This window comes from Protopterus annectens, chromosome 16.part0 (genome assembly GCF_019279795.1).
Source record: "Protopterus annectens isolate FY-2018-M chromosome 16.part0, PAN1.0, whole genome shotgun sequence".
Taxonomy (NCBI): Eukaryota; Metazoa; Chordata; order Ceratodontiformes; family Protopteridae; genus Protopterus; species Protopterus annectens.
In genome coordinates, this window is record NC_056750.1 from 706,539,417 (window position 1) to 706,558,199 (window position 18,783).

The following is an 18,783-nucleotide window of genomic DNA, read 5'->3' on the forward strand; positions in this document are numbered from 1 at the left end:
GAGTACACAATTTTCATACATCTTAAGTATGAATGAAAGTCTCACCCTTCAATAACTTAAACAGATAATGTACTGTTATCTATATAATAGTCTCCACATTACGGCTGGTTGGCCAAGCACTACTTAATGCAGCAGAGCACAGAACAGTATTTTATCTATCCAGTTCAACCATCTAACAATCCTAACTATTTTGGTCTGTCTCTCTCCATGACGATTCCTGCTGCAAATGTAAGACAATCTCACTGACAAGGGAACTTCTACAGCTGAATTTCACTCTGTTTGTAAGAGCACAAAAAGAGAAACACTGTTGGTTAAAACTAGTGTAAGGTAGTTTCCAAGAATCAAGTTAAACTGCTGAAATATCTCGTCTTCCCTCACATCTGCATCAGTAAGCTCTGTACTAAAGTGTTGAATCTGCTGAAAGGGCTCCCCCCACCTTCACCTACAGACCAAACTGAAGCTTAACTAACACATTAGCATATTTTACACAGCAAGAGGTTCTCCTGTTCGATTCTCGGCTGGAGTGCCTTCTGTGTGGATTCTGCATGTCCTCCCCACGGGTGAGTGGTATCGAAAGACATGCGTGAATGGGCGTGCCTTCGTTGAAGGTTGGGCTGGCAACTCAGCACCATAAAAATCTACTGCCAATCATTAGCAGACCAGAGTTCCGCTGTGGCAACCCCTAACCGGGAAAAGCCGAAAAGGCAAACAAAAACTTTAGCAGTGCAAAATTTCCCTAGAGAAAGAAAACAATAAAATTAAATGCTATAACTCACTTCAAGTGGTTACAGTTCAAAGATCTTGCCTTTGCATCCATAAACATTCTACTTCAGTGATTGTTTCTAGTGGAAAACCATCTGGGGGGGATCAAATGCATTCCATATAAGCACCTGATGGGTTGAGCCTCCACCATTCACCATCACTACACTTGGGCTCACTCCGCTCCTCTACCCCCATTTCCCAACCACTCCCACATCATCTACACTTACCCTAAGCTAATCACTACTCACCACATTACCACCAATCATGAAATAGTTTGCAATCTATATTTTCGCCCTTTCTTCACACATCCATTAACCACCACCTACATTTTTTTCTTTCTTTCAGCTAGATTTGCTCTACATTTTAACTCTATATCCTGTCTCACTTCCACCAACTCACAACCAATTAAACCATATCCAGCATGCTATCAGAATCCTGTTGACATTTTCACTAACTGAACAGAATGGGAATTATTATGCAAGTGTTCAGAGAACCACAATTCACTTCCCTCCTCTCTCTAGCACACATAACCAACTATCATTGTTGTACTATAAGTATGCATGCCTTTGGACTTGCTATACTACCTATTTCTATTTGTCTACACAATTTGGATTTTTTACTTAGACTATTTGTCTGTATTACTTGTGGAGCTTTTCACGCCGGGCTTCTGCTGAAAAAGGGCTTTTGCCCAGTCGGACCAAGCCAGTCAATGAATGTCAAAATTAATAAATCATACACCTCTCAAACACCAACCTTACGCCCAATGCTCAGTCTATTGCTCTCAATGGCAGTTACTACAATATTTAATTCAGTACAGCCCACAGTCTTTATAACCTATCTTGCATCCATCTCTTCAGACAAGCATATATAAAAGTAAATAACCCAACCCACAAATTAGTCACAAAGAACAAATCTAAAACCAAGTAGTACTGTAAATTTTATCTATCCCTACCCAGTCTGCAACTCTGTGGCAACATTTATCCCGGCACAGGTCCAACCACAACAGCTTCTCCCATAATGGCCCATACAACCATTAACAATGCAACACCTCACTCCTGCAACTTGGGCAGAACAAGTCTAAAATTTATAAGCATGAACCTTAGAAGCATCTGTAGCAAAGTAACTGAACTGCACAATTTCTTATCTCATTACAACCCTGCCATCCTCTGTAACACAGAAAAGTGTCTAAAACCCAAAGTTAAAGACAATGAAATCCTCTCTCCAAGATATAGTATCATCTGAGAAGATCATATATACAAAAAACAGGTGGGTAGCTATTATCTATCCAAAACTCATGAACATATCCCTTTATCATAAAAAGTGTCCCTCATTTAGTAATGCACAGATTCTTATTGTCTTACTCAAGCTGAACTCTTATAAGACCATATGCATCATAATCTTGTACATTTCCCCCTGACAATAACATCAGCACAGCTGCGAACATACTGTCCTGGGCATCTACCAATATACTGTAAGAAACCATCATCCTTGGGGACATTAACATAGACTGGGCCCAAACTATATCGGATACCCCTACTACCAGTATTAACCTGTATGGTTTCTCTCAGCTCATCAATATACCAGTAAGATATAACAAGCCCTCCTCTAAGGCCTCTACTCTAGACTGGATTGTCTCAACTAAACTCAGTAATATCTATAACTATGGCACACTATTGGACAACCTAAATGACCAGTCTGCCCAGTTTTACTAACAGACTTTTGTGCAATCCACTAAACATCACACATACAAGAATTTTTTTATCACCTATCCAATTTTAATGTAGACAGTATCAAGCAATACTATAATATGTTAAAAAATTTTTAGGTGAAGCCACCCTTGACTTTAACAAAATATTTACCAATATAGGAAAAGAGGGGGAAAAAAAAAAAAAAAAAAAAAAAAAAATAAAGAGTCAAACTTCATGCAGTAACGTAGGCAATTGATAGTGCTTAAAGACAAGGCTTGGAAAGTATGGCACACTAACAAATCCCAGTAAAAAACTTGTATACTATAGACAGATAAAAATAATACCAAACAGTACAAATCTTACAGCAGGCATACCGAAGTAATCCTAAAAAAATTCTGGTCTCACTCCAAAATCTACTAAATCCAGGCCAAAGTCAACAACCCACTACTTCCCCAGAAAGCACTTTATCAACAGTCGCTAATAACTTTAACAGATACTTCCTTCAAGCTGTAGCCTCATTTATCAAAGACAACCCCAGCATCAAACCAACTCTCCACCAACAAAACTGCATGGAAGCTCACTTCTCACTCAAACCTGTCCCAAACTCCACCATAAGAAAATATCTCCCAAGACTAAAACTACACACACTTCTGCAGACAACCTTCCTCCTGAATTCCTAAAAACAACAGCTGAAACTCTGCCATATCTATTATCTATACTAATAAACAGATACATTCTAGAATCTCATGTCCAGTCACTTGAAAGAAGGCACACATACTTACTCTTCATAAATGAGGACTGCTGACTACTCCATCTTCAGACCAATTGCCATCCTATCACCATTATCTAAAATATTAGAAAAGTATCTCCATTCTCATTTACTGCAATACCTTACCATAAACAATCTTCTCTCCCCTACACAACGTGGTTTTTGCCCCAACCATAGTACCACTATTGCCTTACTTAACTCTGCTGATGCCACTAATAAAACTAGAAACCTGTTATCTTCCTTATTCCTAGACCTGTCCAAAGCATTCGACACAGTATCTCGCCATAAACTACTACTAAAGCTTTTCTCTTTGGGGTTTTTCCCTCTCCTGATTTAATAAAACAGCTGACTTTACTGCAAATTGCCCCTTTTAGAACTCATCACTCTTCTGTACTTATCCAACTCAATTAGACTGACCTTCCACGTTGCACTAGTAGTAGCTGACTACAGTGGAGCTAAATTCTAATACAATACCCTGATAAGTATCCGGCACTAAAAGGCACACTCCAACACCATATTTCTCAACCGCTTAGTGTAAGACATTTGGACAAAAATGGAGGATAAAGGGCCAAAAATAGGGACAGATTTTAAATATTGCTCTTATAGGCTTAAAAGGTTGCTAGAACAACAGGAGTTGTGTTAACATGCATCTTCTGAAGACTATAAAGTCTGAAACTCAAATGTATGTCATTATTTAGTGACTTCAATCCTCAATGCTTTGCCAGAAAAGTGAAATTTTATGAGGAAGAGACTAAAAAGATGAGGCAAAAATCTGGAGAGTTAAGAGGTTTGTTCAGCACTAGCACCCTATCAAGCTTGTTGCTCTAAAGACAAACTCCTCCTCCTCGTCTCCATCACTAAAGCCCAAAATAAATCAGGAGCCTCTTTATACTCCAACTCTGTAGTTACCCTGTGGAATGCACTCCCATATGCTTTATGGCCTTCAGGCTTCTTGACAACCAACAGGCATTCAAAACATCAAGGGAAACACATCTCAACATCATGGTTATGTAGCTGTACATCTCCAGGATAAGTTTAACACTTCTGCTTTTCTTCCACCCCTTTTACTATGCTACTGCTTTCCTGTGTTCTGCTACCAAGACCTCTATCTTCATCCACCCATCTTGTACTCATGCCTCTCAAATCTTTTACCACTCACTTCATTTATATCTAAAAATTAAATCAACCTTTTGCTTTCCATCCTTTGTAAATAACTCAGCACTCTGTATTGTGACAGCTAACCTACTGCATAGTTATTTACTTAACTATATTTGTATAACTAGTATAAGAAACTTTACTGTGTGTACAGTTATCTGTTTTGCCATTGTAAAATTTATTTTAACTGTATTCTGCCCGATATTGTTTTTTTCTTTTAACACCTTTACTGAATTATCACTTGTAACATAGGCACATTTAAATTTACATAAAAGTAATTACACTGTATTTACAAGTTAAAATGAACAAACATTATACTGCTATACATCATATAACCTAACCAACATTACATCAATTCCTGCCTTTTTTTAAAGAAACATCTTAATTTAACCATCGCTTACAACATAAGCAATCATACATTTATATAAATGAAAACAAACCACACTGATAATCTTAGATGCGAGCATTTTACATCACAAATCAGACTGACAAACTCCCAGTTGCAAACATTACACTGTTATAAACTACTCAATCGTTTTCAAACATTACATACTCATTGAAGTATACCTGATATAGATGACATTATATAATTTAAAGATACTGTTTGCACTGCATGCAGTACAGCTTTTCTCATTGGGCTTCTGCTGAAAAGGGGCCATTGTGCCCAGCTTTACTTCCCCAGTCAGCAAATATAAATAAATAAATAAAAACAACTATACATGTGGTCTCTCATGTAGAAAAACACAGGTCTGCATTTATAACAGAAATCCTCATCTACACCAAGTAACGTTACTCACATTTTACAGTTCCATATCCACATTTGTGGATATGGAACTGTAAAATGTGAGTAACGTTACTTGGTGTAGATGAGGATTTCTGTTATAAATGCAGACCTGTGTTTTTCTACATGAGAGACCACATGTATAGTTATTTATTTCAATAAATTGCTATTTACAGTTACCATTTCCAGTCAGTAGCAACATGTCTATTACGTTGTCCTCTCCATGAAATGCACTTTTCCACAGCTCCTCCCATGACAAACACACCTCAATTTGCTGCTGTTCTTACTGGATATTAACACTGACAGTAATCTATCTTCACCATTTCAAAATTAAAAGCCATTGCTCCTACTTGACTTCACTTTTAGGTGACATCTTCAGTACGTAAATGCTGCATTCTCCTTAGTTCTCTACATCCTACACCTAGGGGCAAGCATCATCTCTGCCACAAATGCCATAATGCTGTCATGGTTGCACTATATCATACCCAGACATTCATTATTTGATCAAAAGAGGCAAGTATTAAACACAATTAAGGCTCTTACACATAATACAAGCAGAAAAAAAGTTATTTACCTACCATAAAGTTCCATGTTTATTGTCCTTCATCTAACCATCCTTCTTGCTGGTTGGGTTCAGAGCCGATCCTCGGCTCCGACTCGGCCGAAATACATCAACTCGAGAGCTTTTGCTGGCTCGAGGCCATGCCACATCCCAACATGCCTAGCGGCAGCAACCCAGATCTCATTTATAATAGCCCACATTAGACATATGTAGTAAGAAAAATAATTTTTTTCCTAAGCTCTTACACTAAGGTAGGAAGGAATGAAAAAAGGACAAAGTATGGTTAACCAACCTGGTATGTCAGCAGGAAACTCAGCCAGTGCAACCAATAAAAAAACTCCTCTCGAACCTCCAGGAAGGGGGAAGGGGGGGTGCACAAGAAGGAAGGCAATATGAAGGACAACAAACATGGTACATTAGGGTAGGTAGATAACTTCTTTATGGTATGTTATCCCATCCCGCCTTCATTCTGGCTGGTTGGGACTGTGTCCCCAGCACCTGGTTCTCGGGTGGCTCACTGGATCAAACTCTTCAGGACCGTGTAACCAAAGGATGCCCTACTCCGGGAAACCACATCCACTTTGTAATGAGAGATAAAGGTATGAGGATTTGCCCATGTTGCTGCTGCACAGATTGAATCTAAAGGCAATTTAGATTGGAAGGCAACAGAGGTGGCTAAGGCCCTGGTTGAATGTCTTCTGGGTCTTCCTGGAAGCGTCTTTTTACGCAAACCATCCGAGTAAGTGATTGTGTCTGACAGCCATTTTGATAATGTCAATTTAGAAACTGGATAACCTTGCTGTCAGCAAAGGATATGAACAACTGGTCTGATTTTCTGAGGTCTTTGGTCCTGTGTAAATAAAAACGCAATTGTCTAAGATCCAAATGGTGTAATCTATACTCTGCCTTGTTGCCATAATTGGGGAAAAACACAGGACTGATTTAAGTTATACTCGGAACAAACCTTTAGCAAGAAAGAAGGATTGGTCCTTAGAGAGAGAGACTATCTTTGTGAAAAACAAGATACGGCGGGCGAATAGACAAAGCATGTAATTCAGAAACCCACCTAGCTGAGGTCATAGCAATCAAGAACACGGTTTTCCAAGATAGAAACTTCAAGGGACAAGATGCTGCTGGTTCAAAGGAGGGCAGAAACATTGAAACTAAAACCAAGTTTAGGTCCGGGGGGGGGGGGGTTCTTTTACCGGGGGCCGTAAAAGTGTTGTACCTCATAAGAATGCTCTGCACAACTTAGGGGACATAATGTTTGAACCCAAGTGTCATACATCTCTTACATGATGCGTCAGGAGGTCCGAAACTGGATCCAGTATCCAGGGCTCCAGTTGATGGTGATGGCGAAGAAACGGAAACCATATCTGACAAGGCCAGTAAGGAGCAATGAGGATGAGTTTACAACCCAACGATTTTGCTTTCTGAAGTACCTTTGGAATGAGAGGGAAGGGTGGAAAAGCTTATAGTAGCCCCGGAGGCCAATTGTGAACAAGTGCATCCCTGAAGGACTGTCCCGGAGGATGAACTAGGGTGAAGTAGCTGCTGCATTTGTTGTTTAGGGGAGTGGCAAAAAGATCGTAGCATGGCTGGCCTCATTTGCGGAAAATCAAGTCAGCAACTTCTTGCTTCAGGGACAACTCGTGAGGCATGAGGATAGCCCTTGCCGAGCCTGTCCGCTATCATGCTGGATTTTCCGGGAATGTGAATTGCAATCAGAAAACATTGGGAAGATCTCGCCCATTGCCATACTCGAAGTGCCTCCTGAAACAAGGGGTAAGATCTGGTTCTGCCCTGCCTGTTGATGTACCATACCACTGACATTGTCTGTCTGGATTGCAATGGTCCCCATAGGTAGAGAGTCTTGAAGTGCTTGCAATGGCAGAAGCACTATTCTCATCTGCAGAACATTGATGTGCAACTGGTACTCATGAGGTTGTCACGTTCCTTGGACAGTCCGTCCCATATAATGACCCCCCCACCCTATCTGGGAAGCATCCGTGGTCACTGTGGCTACTGGATGTGGGTCTAGAAAGGGTCTGCCCAGAGTCACCTGGGGGGAGACCAGCCACCATAGTACATCTTTTTTGCAAGATTCCATGATCAAGATCATGTGTGACACTGGCAATTCCTGGAAAGACCACTGAGTGAAGAGAAGCCACTGTAGAATCCGCATGTGAAAGCATGCTAAAGGAACTAGCATGATAGCTGTAGCCATTGAGCCCAGTACTTGTAAGACTTGACTTGCCTGAACTCTCACCTTGTTTATGAGAAAGGAAACTTGTTGACGAATGGTTGACACCCTGTCTAGAGGCAGTTTTGCTATCATGCGTCTTGCATCTAAGTCTGCCCCTATAAAGGTAATAGAGTGACAAGGCAACAAGGCAGACTTTTCGTAGTTTATTGTGATGCCTAACTGGGAACAAGTTTGGATTATGTAGTCCCTTGCCTTGGTTAGTTGATGCTCGGTGGTAGCAGTGAGGAGCCAGTCATCTAGATATGGAAACACCTGGAATCCTAGATGCCTCAGATAAGCCGTGACCACTGTCATACACTTGGTGAACATCCTGGGGGCTGTGGTGAGACCAAATGGCAGGGCCCTGAACTGATGATGACTGGCTCCCAGCCGGAAGCCTAGGAATCTCCTGGATTGCCTTTCCATTTTTATATGGTAGTACGCGTCCTGGAGATCTATGGAGCACATCCAATTGTCCTGACCCAAGAAGGGAAGAATGGACTGCAGTGTCATCATCTGGAACTTTGTCTTTTTTACAGATTGGTTTAGCTTGCTGAGATCCAATATTGGTCTCCAGTCCCCTGTCTTCTTTGGAACTAAAAAGCTTGAGTAAGTTCCGGATCCGATTTGGTCTGCGGGGACTTCCTGGATGGCTTTTTTTTCTAGTAATCTTTGAACCTCTAGGATTGCATGATCCTGAAGACTGGGTGGAACATCTGGGCTAGAACGTTTGTCTTTTGAGGGGGACTGAGAAAAAGGGAATTTTGTAGCCCCTGGATATTATCAACAGTACCCATGTTTCCCCAGTGATAGATTGCCAGGCTGCTGGGTACAGTGACAGTCTGCCCCTGACTGCCTCCAGAGGTGGACAGCCAGGCCTCCCTTCAGGAGTGCTGGAAGGGCCTAGCAGAGAAAGTATCTCTGCCCTCTGCTGTTGCGGACCCTCTGCCGCGAGGGTGGCATCTTCCATTATTGTTTCTCCCTCTGCCCCTGGGGGAAAAAATGACCATGTGTGTCGGGCGAAGATCCCTGGGATTTTCGGAATCACATTTTCCCACTCTTCTGACCCTTATGATAGGGTCTAGATGGAGTGGAAAAACGGACCCTTACAGCACATAGAGTCTTGCCATCCTGTTCACATCTGGTGAGAGTCTCTTTTACCTGAGGCCCAAACAAAGATGAACCATCAAAGGGGGTGTTGGCAAATGAAGACTTAAAGGGTGCCGCAAATTGACAAAGGCACATCCAGGAGTGTCTGCGTGAAGTTACTCCAGTACCTGCTGCTCTACTCGCTCCATCTGCTACATAAGAAATGAGCCTCATGGAGGAGCTTACCATGGAGGTCAAGGTCACAAGATAGGAAGCTGCCCTGTTTGCAACTCCCTCAGCTGTAGGATCTTGCAGAGTATCTCCTAGCTCCTTCAGGAGATCCCTCTGAAGTTGTGTGAAATCTGACAAGTAATTCAGCGCTCTCAGAGTAAAAGTCGCTGAAGAAAAAAATGAGCTTCCCATACCTGTCCATCGTACGAAACTCTTTGTTCGGCGGATGGACAGATGAAGTTTCCGCAAGTTCCTTCTTGCTGGCTGCTGCCACCACTATGGCATAAACAGGGACTCCCTTGGAGAGGAAAGACTTATCTTCAGGAGCTGTAATAAATTTGTTAGGTCTCCTCAGAACAGGTTCCATGGTCTCTGGAGCGCTTCATGCCTTTCGACTCATTACAGACAAAAGTGGGTCAAAAGGCGGAGACACCCAAGAGGTGGAGGGTTGGGAACCAAATGTGTCCAGGTATACAGACTCATTCTCAGAAGGGGCTAGGGACTTCCAGCCACCCCTCTGTCTGAGGATTTCCAAGATGTCTGGAAAAAGAGACACTCAGAGAGAGACAGTGGGGACCCTTCAGACTCATCCAAGTTGAAATCCGAAGTGATAGACTCAGGGGAGTCTAGATGCTTCCTCTTGCATTTCTTCTTCCAAGCGACCTCCGAATGGTTGGGTAAGGTTTCGGAGAAGTGTGATCACCCAGTGGGGTGTCCTGGGGCACAGGTTACCTACGCTTGGCAGGAGGAGGGACAAAGGTCGGCACAGGCACTGAGGGAGAAGAAGCCAATGGAGCAGAGGGTGGAGCAGTCTTAGGCAACAACACGCTCATCACCTCGAAGGCACCACAGTCCCGAGTCAAAGGAGCTTCTGGCTCCGAAGAGCGTGGAGATCTTCGAACTGGGAACGAAGGCACCGAGGCCGATGTAGGAGCCGAGCTCACCTGCGCCGAAGCTCCGAGAGGGAGAGCAGGGTCAGACAAAGGTCCGATGCCACTTCCCCCCTCGGAGGCGGTGAGAGAGCTTTGTCACTCAGTCCCCTCGACGGACTGAGACATCAAGGAGATCAGAGCAGTAGTCAGAACCGATAAGGGAGAAGAAACTGGAGCCAATGGTTCCAGCACCACAACCTCCATGCACTCCGGCTCTGAGCCCAAGAGAGTCGGAGGAGGAATCGATGGAGAAGCTGGGACAGCCGAAAGAGACAAATTCTTATGGGCTGGACTCGAGCGTAATTTAGCAAGTGCCTGTGACTTGAAGAGCCTGTTGACCACACTCTCCACATTGTGATCCGAAAGTCTGGAGGACTGAGAGGACTGTGAAGAGGACCGGTGACTACCCGCTCCAAATTGCAGCAGCAGAGATTGTGGAGAGGAGTGTACTGGCTCCAAAGAGGGAAACCTTGATCTCTTATGGATCCAGACTGGCTCCGAGGATACAGATGGAGACCGCCGGAGACTTAGCTTTGTCAGAGCCAATGCTGGGGGCTGACATTGCCAAAGGCTTCTCAGTAAATTTTGTTTGTTCCGAGCTTGGAACCGATGGCTTGGAATGCTTCTCAGACAGTACTGGCTGGCTGAGGACCCTGAGACAAGGCATCTTGAGGGTTCTTCAGGAGGCCACGTAAAGTAAGCTTATTTTTTCTTTCCTGCAGGACTCTGGAACTAAAAGCATGACAAATCGAGCAAGAGTCCTGCAGGTGAACAGCCCCTAAACAATAAACGCAACTCGTGAGCCCATCCGTAAGGGACATTTTCTGGCAACACAAGTTGCATTTTTAAAACCCAGAGGGTTTAGACTCTTTAGACATAACTAGCACTAGTCAGGGAAAAAGGTTTCCACAGAGAAAAACTATCACTCATAGCCTACAATAAGCAGAAATAAACAGGCTGATAACCACAAAGGAAAAACTTTTAAAATTATCTTTTTTTTTTTTTTTTTTTTTTTTAAAAGAAAGGAAGGAAGGAAGTAAAAGGGGAGAGCCTCTAACTTAAACAGCAAGTGCCCTGATGGGAGAGCCTCTAACTAAAACAGCAATCCCAGAGAAAGGGGGAGAAAGGGAAGAACCCTCTAACTTAAATGGGCTCTAAGGGGAAAGCAGGCCTGAAAGAAATAAATGCCAGCCAAAAACACCACAAAGAGGGTCATTAGACTACCGAAGAAAGATGCACGCTCTTACGTGTCAATATAACCAGTAAATTACCAAAAAATTTGCAAGTAACGAGAAAAACATTAAAGTACTTAGCCTGAGCCAGTATGGAGCAATCTAGACACTGCAAGCGGAAAACGAGATCTGGGTAGCTTTTGCTAGGCATGTTGGGATAAGGGGTAGCCTCGAGCCAGTAAAAACTCTTCAGCTATTGTATATCGGCAGAGTCAGAGCGGAGGATCGGCTCCGAACCCAACCAGCAAGAATGAAGGCGAGACGGGACAACATAACATCTATAATTCAAAGTGGAAAGGAATGATGCTGACACAGGCAGGAAGCTCAAGAAATAAGGACAGATTGGAATTATGGATGCAGAGTCTTAAGGAGAACAGCTAAAATCATACAGAGTATTATATTCATAAAATAGCAGGAAGTATTCCAAGGACCAAAGCAGCACGAGAATGGAGAAAAGAGATTTCGTCGAAAGGGTTGACTGTGGTCAGGGATACAGATAAGAAGCAAGAGGGGGCTGGAATTTACTGGAGAAAACTGGCAAAGGAACAAAGGTATTGGGAGCAAATAAATAGAAAGGGAAAGGTAAAAGAATGGGAAGAGGCCAAGAATTTATTTGGACTTCAGGTTAGAGAGTGCCTTCCTTATCAAGGATTGATATCAGAGTATAGGCAAACAGAAAGAAATAGGAGGCTCGTAAATGAAAGACCAGCACTGGTAGAGTTTTTAATAGAATCCAGAACAAAACCTGCCATTAAAAAAGGAATAATTAACAAGGCATATAAAATACTGCATGATAATTATAATAATCAGAGGAGCTTAGAAAGGATTGGGAAAAGAGACTGGAATAGCAATTCACAAAGAGACAATGGGGGGTATATGTATATCTCCCAAATATGCAACAAAGTCTAAAAGATTTAGGATCTTTGCCTGGAAGTGTTTACATAAGTATTTTTATACCCCAAGTATACTCCAAATAATTCTTCCTCAGGTGGATAGCAAATGTTGGAGGTGTGATGGGCAAGAAAGAGGTAGCTGGGAACATATTTTTTGGGAGTGTAATGAGCTGGCAGACTTTAGGGATTCCCTGCAGACAGCTCTGTCGGAGATGCTGGGTGAGCAGATTGGACTGACTGAGGAGATGATTTTTTGAGTTATGCTACAGAATTGGAATTGCCTAGACATAGTAAAGCCTTGCAGAATCTAATTGTGGTGGCTGCCAAAAAAAAAAGCAATTACTAGAAAACGGAAATAAAAGTCTAGACCAACTTTACTGGAAGTAGTAAATATTGTAACAGAGATGAAACAACTGGAACTAGGATCTTTAGAAAAAGGAAGGTGCAAACTACATAGGAAAAAATGGGAATTGTGAGAATAATATATGCAGAGCAGGAACGAAGTTTAAGAGGCAGGATTTAAATGAGCCATATAATGCTTAACTGACAATGACTGGATGGTTTTTAAGTGATGTATAATGTTCGCAACTACAGTTATTTCAATGGTGTCTGTGATGTAACTATTTGCAACTAAAGTTTATAATTTTGTATGTTCTTCCTTTATATAAATTTAAGCTTGCCTTTGTCATATGTGATGTTTGGGAAAAAAAAGGCAAGAATTAGGAAAGTATTAATTTCTTCATAAAGCATTGTGAAAAGCACAACATGCACATACCACAGCCACTAAACATAGTTTCATAAAAGTACTCACCCCAAAAACCAAAATTAAACTATATTTTTTCACAAGTTCTTAAAGTACAGTATTGTTTGTGTCTTTCGGCTTTTCCCGGTTAGGGGTTGCCACAGCGGAACTCCGGTCCGCTAATGATTGGCAGTTGATTTTTACGTACCGGCTTGCCAGGCCTGACGCACAACCTTCAACAAAGGTACTCCCATTCACACATGCCTCCATGCAGAAGACGCTCTAGCTGAGACTCGAACCAGAGAGCGTCTTACTGTGAGGCGACAATGCTACCGCAGCACCACCACCAGTATAAAGAAGAAAAATGTTGTGTGACAGTCCAATACAGATAAAATTTCTACCACCAAATAACTTATTTCACATAAAAAAGTAATACTTATAAAATAAAATGTGGATGGCAACTTACCTGTCTAGCAATGGAGAACTGCTAGCCAAACAAATCCTCAAAAACCTGCAAGAGGCACGCTGTTTGGCAGCAGGTAATCTCCGAATGGCTTGGTGGATAGGACACAGGTTTTCTACAACTTTGCTTGAGCTGTCAACAAACTGGGCATATGGAAGGTGCCCTTAAGCTTTGGAAGCTGGTCAGCTGCCATGCCCTGTGCAGAAGTATAACCCCACATAGCTACAGCTACTGTAGCAGTAATATTCCAAATATATACTGGTATTTTAAGATCACTTACACAACTGTACTTCCCATGCTCAGCAATTCCTTCCATTTGGGCAGTTTTGATTCAAATCCTAATGTGCATCAGTAGTAAGATACTGTGCTCAATGCCTAAAGGTACAAGCCTGCTAAATCTTTTTTGGTTAGCAGATCACAAGTCAGAACTCACAGATGAACGGATTCTACTTTCCTGGGAAGCAATATGATGTTGAGTCTTGCCCCAAGTGCATGTAATTCAACCAGTCTTCCCACATAACACATCAGAAGAAGTTTGAGACCTATCCCAATACTTAGGGGTGGCTGAAATGGAGAATGACCAGTATGGGGTCAGCAAGAGGATTCCTTCACATAATCCAAAGCAGATGCAAAAGGGGGGAAAAAACATTGTGTGCAGGAGGCCAAACCACTGGTAAAACCTCTTCCATCTTCTAAGTTCACTATAGCTGAGGTGACCTTTAAGCCCTCATCAATGTTGAGCTCTTTTCTCTGAGTAAAATGTCACAGTCCTACCTGTCTGCAGTAATGGAGACAGATATTAGATATGCACTACCCGCTCTTGTGAGCAATAACAGGGGCTTAATACAGCTAACAGCTAATTTTACACTTGAGCATAAGGACAGTTAGCCAGCTCCCAGGAAGTAGGCTCTCAAGTGCCTCTACCATAACTGAGTTAAACAATGCTCTGTGGAGGCCTGTTGCCTTCATCTCATAGCCAAGATGCTAACAGATTAATCAGCAAAAGTTAAACAGGCTCTCTTGCACTTGTTGGTATCTTGATCACTCCTACTGCCTTGGATTTTAAGTCTGATGCTTGATGGAGCAAGTTCAATTGAGTAAGGCAGAGTTTCATCAGGAAATATCAGCAGATGCCACAAAAAGGCCCTTTACCTGCCTCTCTTCCCCCATTTATTGACTTTGAAGAATGTTCCCCCTTGCAATACAGGTCTTCTGTTCACCTTGAGTGTGCAAACTTCTCCTTCCTGCCTGGATACAGAGGGGGTACATGCACCTGCTACTTAAGAGGGCACATACATTGAGACTTCCACACTCTCCCTGACAACTATCACAGGATGGGAATCCTGAAAGGACCAAGCTCTCTCTATTTGACAAGGATTATTCTTCACCTACCACACACGCTTCTTCAGAGGGTGCTTCCTTTACACAAATCCTCCAACATATGAGATCCTGTATAAACTAGCCATTTGTACTTCTTCCTATTCCTAAAAAAGCATTGGGAAAGAACAAAAGGGGCCTTGACCTATCATGTCCATTTGGCCTGTCTATACGTCTGTAGTTTCTGCAGCCTGGAAGAACACTGGTCTAGTTATCTCAAAAAACAGCAGGCATGTGTTAATGTCCGACAACGTATACACAAAAGGCTAAATGCATGCATTTCATGAACCAAGAACAGGGTCACTGATGCCAGCATTTAGCCATTCTTCAAGTTGAGACTGTGTCAAAAGTCTTGGCTAGGTCTGGCAAAACAAAATTTGTGTTCAGTCACACTGCTCCTTTAAGTTCAAATCCCCTATATCCAATCCTCTCTCGTGGATCAGAGTATAGAGACGTAGTTCCAATCCTCCCTTGAAGATCAGGGTATATGGAAGCTTTCACAGCATTTGAATTCTGAATTCAAGGAATACATGGAGAAAAATTAGTTTTCTCAGTGGGCTTCAACATGGCCTATCGTACATAAATGTATGTGCATGTGTTGACGTGTTGGCTAGAGCAGGAGGCACTTGTATGAACCAGGCTATTATGAAAGCCCCTTGGTCCTTTTTGCTGATTTTTGTCAGACAGTTATCAAGGAGCTCCAAAGGAAGGTAAAGGTTTTGTCAACAAACTATTCTTTGTTCAAATCTCACAAGATCTTTCCTCTTCTTAAATAACAGGAAAATACTTCTTCATAAATAAGTGATGCCATCTAAGAATCAGACAGTCTTGTTTTCTTTGGTCATTTTTCTGACATCTCCCAGGAGGCAGTTCACAGAGGGTACCACACTGATCTCACCTACAAACCAGGACAACTTGTGGGAGACTGCATCTCTGAGTTTTCCCTGGTTTATACAGGCATTACTCAAGAAAAGTGTTGGAGATGTGCTATATTTCTACAAAGTTTTTTTTTTTTTTTTTTTTTTTTTAGAACAGCTGCTAGGAGTTGTTTAATATCGCACAGACAAACGGTATAAAATGAGAGCATGCATCACTGTACATGCTGGTTACTATGATTCCTTTGTAAAGCAATTTATTTTCAAGTACTTAATGTGAACAAATACTAACAGTATAATTTAACTTGAAATGACACTAAAATCACATATCTTAGATGCAAGGCTTTTGTCTTCCACCATTAATCTGGCAAGACCCTCAGACTGTCACATAGCATTAATTAAACATTGTACTCCCTTATCATCTTTTAATGGTGTGTCTAGATAATTTTTTATACCCTTTAAGTGCATGGAATAAATTTATTTTCAAACGGATGTAAAATGGTTTACCCTATCTATACAAATGTCCCTTTCTCCGCTCACTTTGTTCTGCCAACATAAATTATCTGTGGCTATAAAACAGCACAGATTTACATTATATTACCATCTTTTTCAATCTTAAATACACCCAGGTGTACATACATAGACACAAACATAAAGATGTACTGCAGCTGTTCAAATGCATTACTAAGGTTCTGACTACATCTTGTATTAGCGGTCATTTTTGGAACTATGGCAAAAACATAAAATACATTACTAAAGTATTTAATGACCAGTTGCAATTAAAATGGTCTGAGCATAGATTCCTACCTGTTAATGCATCACATTGTTCTGAATGGTTGTTGCACTGGCAGGGTACACATTCTGACTCATTCAATCTGAAGAACCCTTCTTTACACTCAGCACATTTTAGGCCTGTTGTTCCAGCTTTACAATGACACCTTCCTGAGCTAAAAGACAAAAGAGCACACACCAGCTTAGTGTAATCAGAAATTAGTTACTGCAATCTGCATCACAATCATGGGTATTTTAACCTATTTTTGCAACTATGAACTGCTGCAGATGGCAAGCAAGGACATTATGAAATTAAAGCAAAACACACAAAAAAAAATGTTGAAGTCATTGTTCTTCACCCCCACAGGAAAACAGTTAAACAGCAGAATATGTTCCATTGCATGTTTACACTTCTGTCATGGTAACTTTGTAAAGGCAAAAATTATAAGTTTAAATACAGCAGCACTCTAACAGACAGGAGGGACTGAAACATCATCCAGGGTGTCATTTAGACTTGGTTTACCTTCATTTTGTCGGGAACGGTATGTGCGATCATGCATTTGCGCGACTCAGGGCGAATTAAGGAACACTTCCAAGGACAAATGTCGAAAATGGTTTGACGGAAAACCATTTTTGACATCTGCCCAAATGTTTGAATGGCATAGTGCATTCACATTACAGCCATTCGAACCTCTGTGAGTCAGAGTTGCGTTTTTTTGCTGTTGTCCTTTCGACGACCTACTTGATTTCCTAACCATCACACACCCAAAATTACCTCAGTTCTTTGGGATACCGAAACCCCACCTGTGGACAACCTTCCACAAAACGGACTGGCAAAAACGAACCACCAGTGGTCTGGAACCACTCCCAAAAACCACTAACCAACAACGAGCTAAGGGTACCCATGCCCTAAGGGAGGTCAACTGGAAAAGACCAAGCAACTTTTGCCCACCACAGAACCAAGTTATCAGTGCTTTCCAGAAAAAATGTGAAAAGGACCTAAAAAAACTCCTAACCCCCCCCCCAAAGCGGATCTATAACATCTCCAAAGGGGAAATGGAAGCGCTAAAGCAACTAAACCAGTACAGTAGCAGGAGAGTTTTGAAAGTGGACAAGGGAGGAGGCATCCTGGTCACGGACACACGTACCTACAACCATAAGATCACGATGATGCTTAACAACCCCACATTTTATGAAAAGAGAGACACCAACTACATCACAATAGCCTAACTCAAGGTCAAGAGCACACTGAAGGAACTTTGGGCAGTGGAGCTCCTCAGCGACGACCTACTTGATTTCCTAACCGTCACACACCCAAAATTACCTCAGTTCTTCGGGATACTGAAACCCCACAAAAAACCTCGACGACCTGCCATACAGACCAGTGATTGCTAGTCGAGGAGCAATTACAGAACCTCTAGCAATATACATGGATTTCACACTCAAACCACTGGCAGAAAAGAATCCCTCATATATTCAGGACTCTATGGACCTTCTCAACAGAATTAAGGACATTCGCATCACAGAAGACGCCATTTTAGTCACCATCGACATGGAGGCCCATTACACAGTGCTTCCACATGATTACTGCATCAGGGCCATGGTAGAGGCCTACAACAAAGACAATGCAACAGTTATTGGAGAAACAGACAAATTTGGAAAAATCCTCTAACTTATTCTCAAACAACCTACCAACAAACCACAGGAATTGCAATGGGAGCAGTCATGGCCCAGAGCCTAGCTAACACAGCTTTAAGAAAATGGGAAGAAAACTACGTGCACAACTCTGTGTTCTACAAGGACATGTGGTGCTACTTCTGTTTCATTGATGACATCTTTTTAGTGTGGAATGGGACCTCCCCCCCCCAGAAACTACAAGACTTCCTAGACAACATCAACAGGAGCACCAGCTTCCTCAGGTACACCACCAAAACCAGCCCAAGACAAGTCGAATTCCTGGACCTGCTCCTTTCCAAGAACACCAGCAGCGACGACATCAACCACAACTTGTACAGGAAACCTACAAGAGTAAAGTTTTTACTCCACGGCAGCAGCATGAACCCATACAAGCTCAAAAGAAGCATGAAAATCACAGGGACTCAATCTTCAGAATCACCAAAGACCTTAACGACTTTCTCCGCAACATTAAAGACCTGGAAAATGATCTCCTGGCCAGAGGCTACACGGACAGGACACTGCACTAGATTCTGGACCCC

General features: G+C 42.1%; 1 protein-coding gene across 1 annotated transcript in view; it reads right to left on the minus strand.

The window, feature by feature from the left end:
- MEGF9 (multiple EGF like domains 9) overlaps positions 1 to 18,783 on the minus strand; it is a 1,396,280-nt gene that overhangs the window by 446,417 nt on the left and 931,080 nt on the right. Inside the window, exon 3 of the mRNA XM_044058008.1 lies at positions 16,604 to 16,743. Coding sequence (XP_043913943.1) covers positions 16,604 to 16,743 — 140 coding nt within the window. The remainder of the gene's footprint in view (positions 1 to 16,603; positions 16,744 to 18,783) is intronic.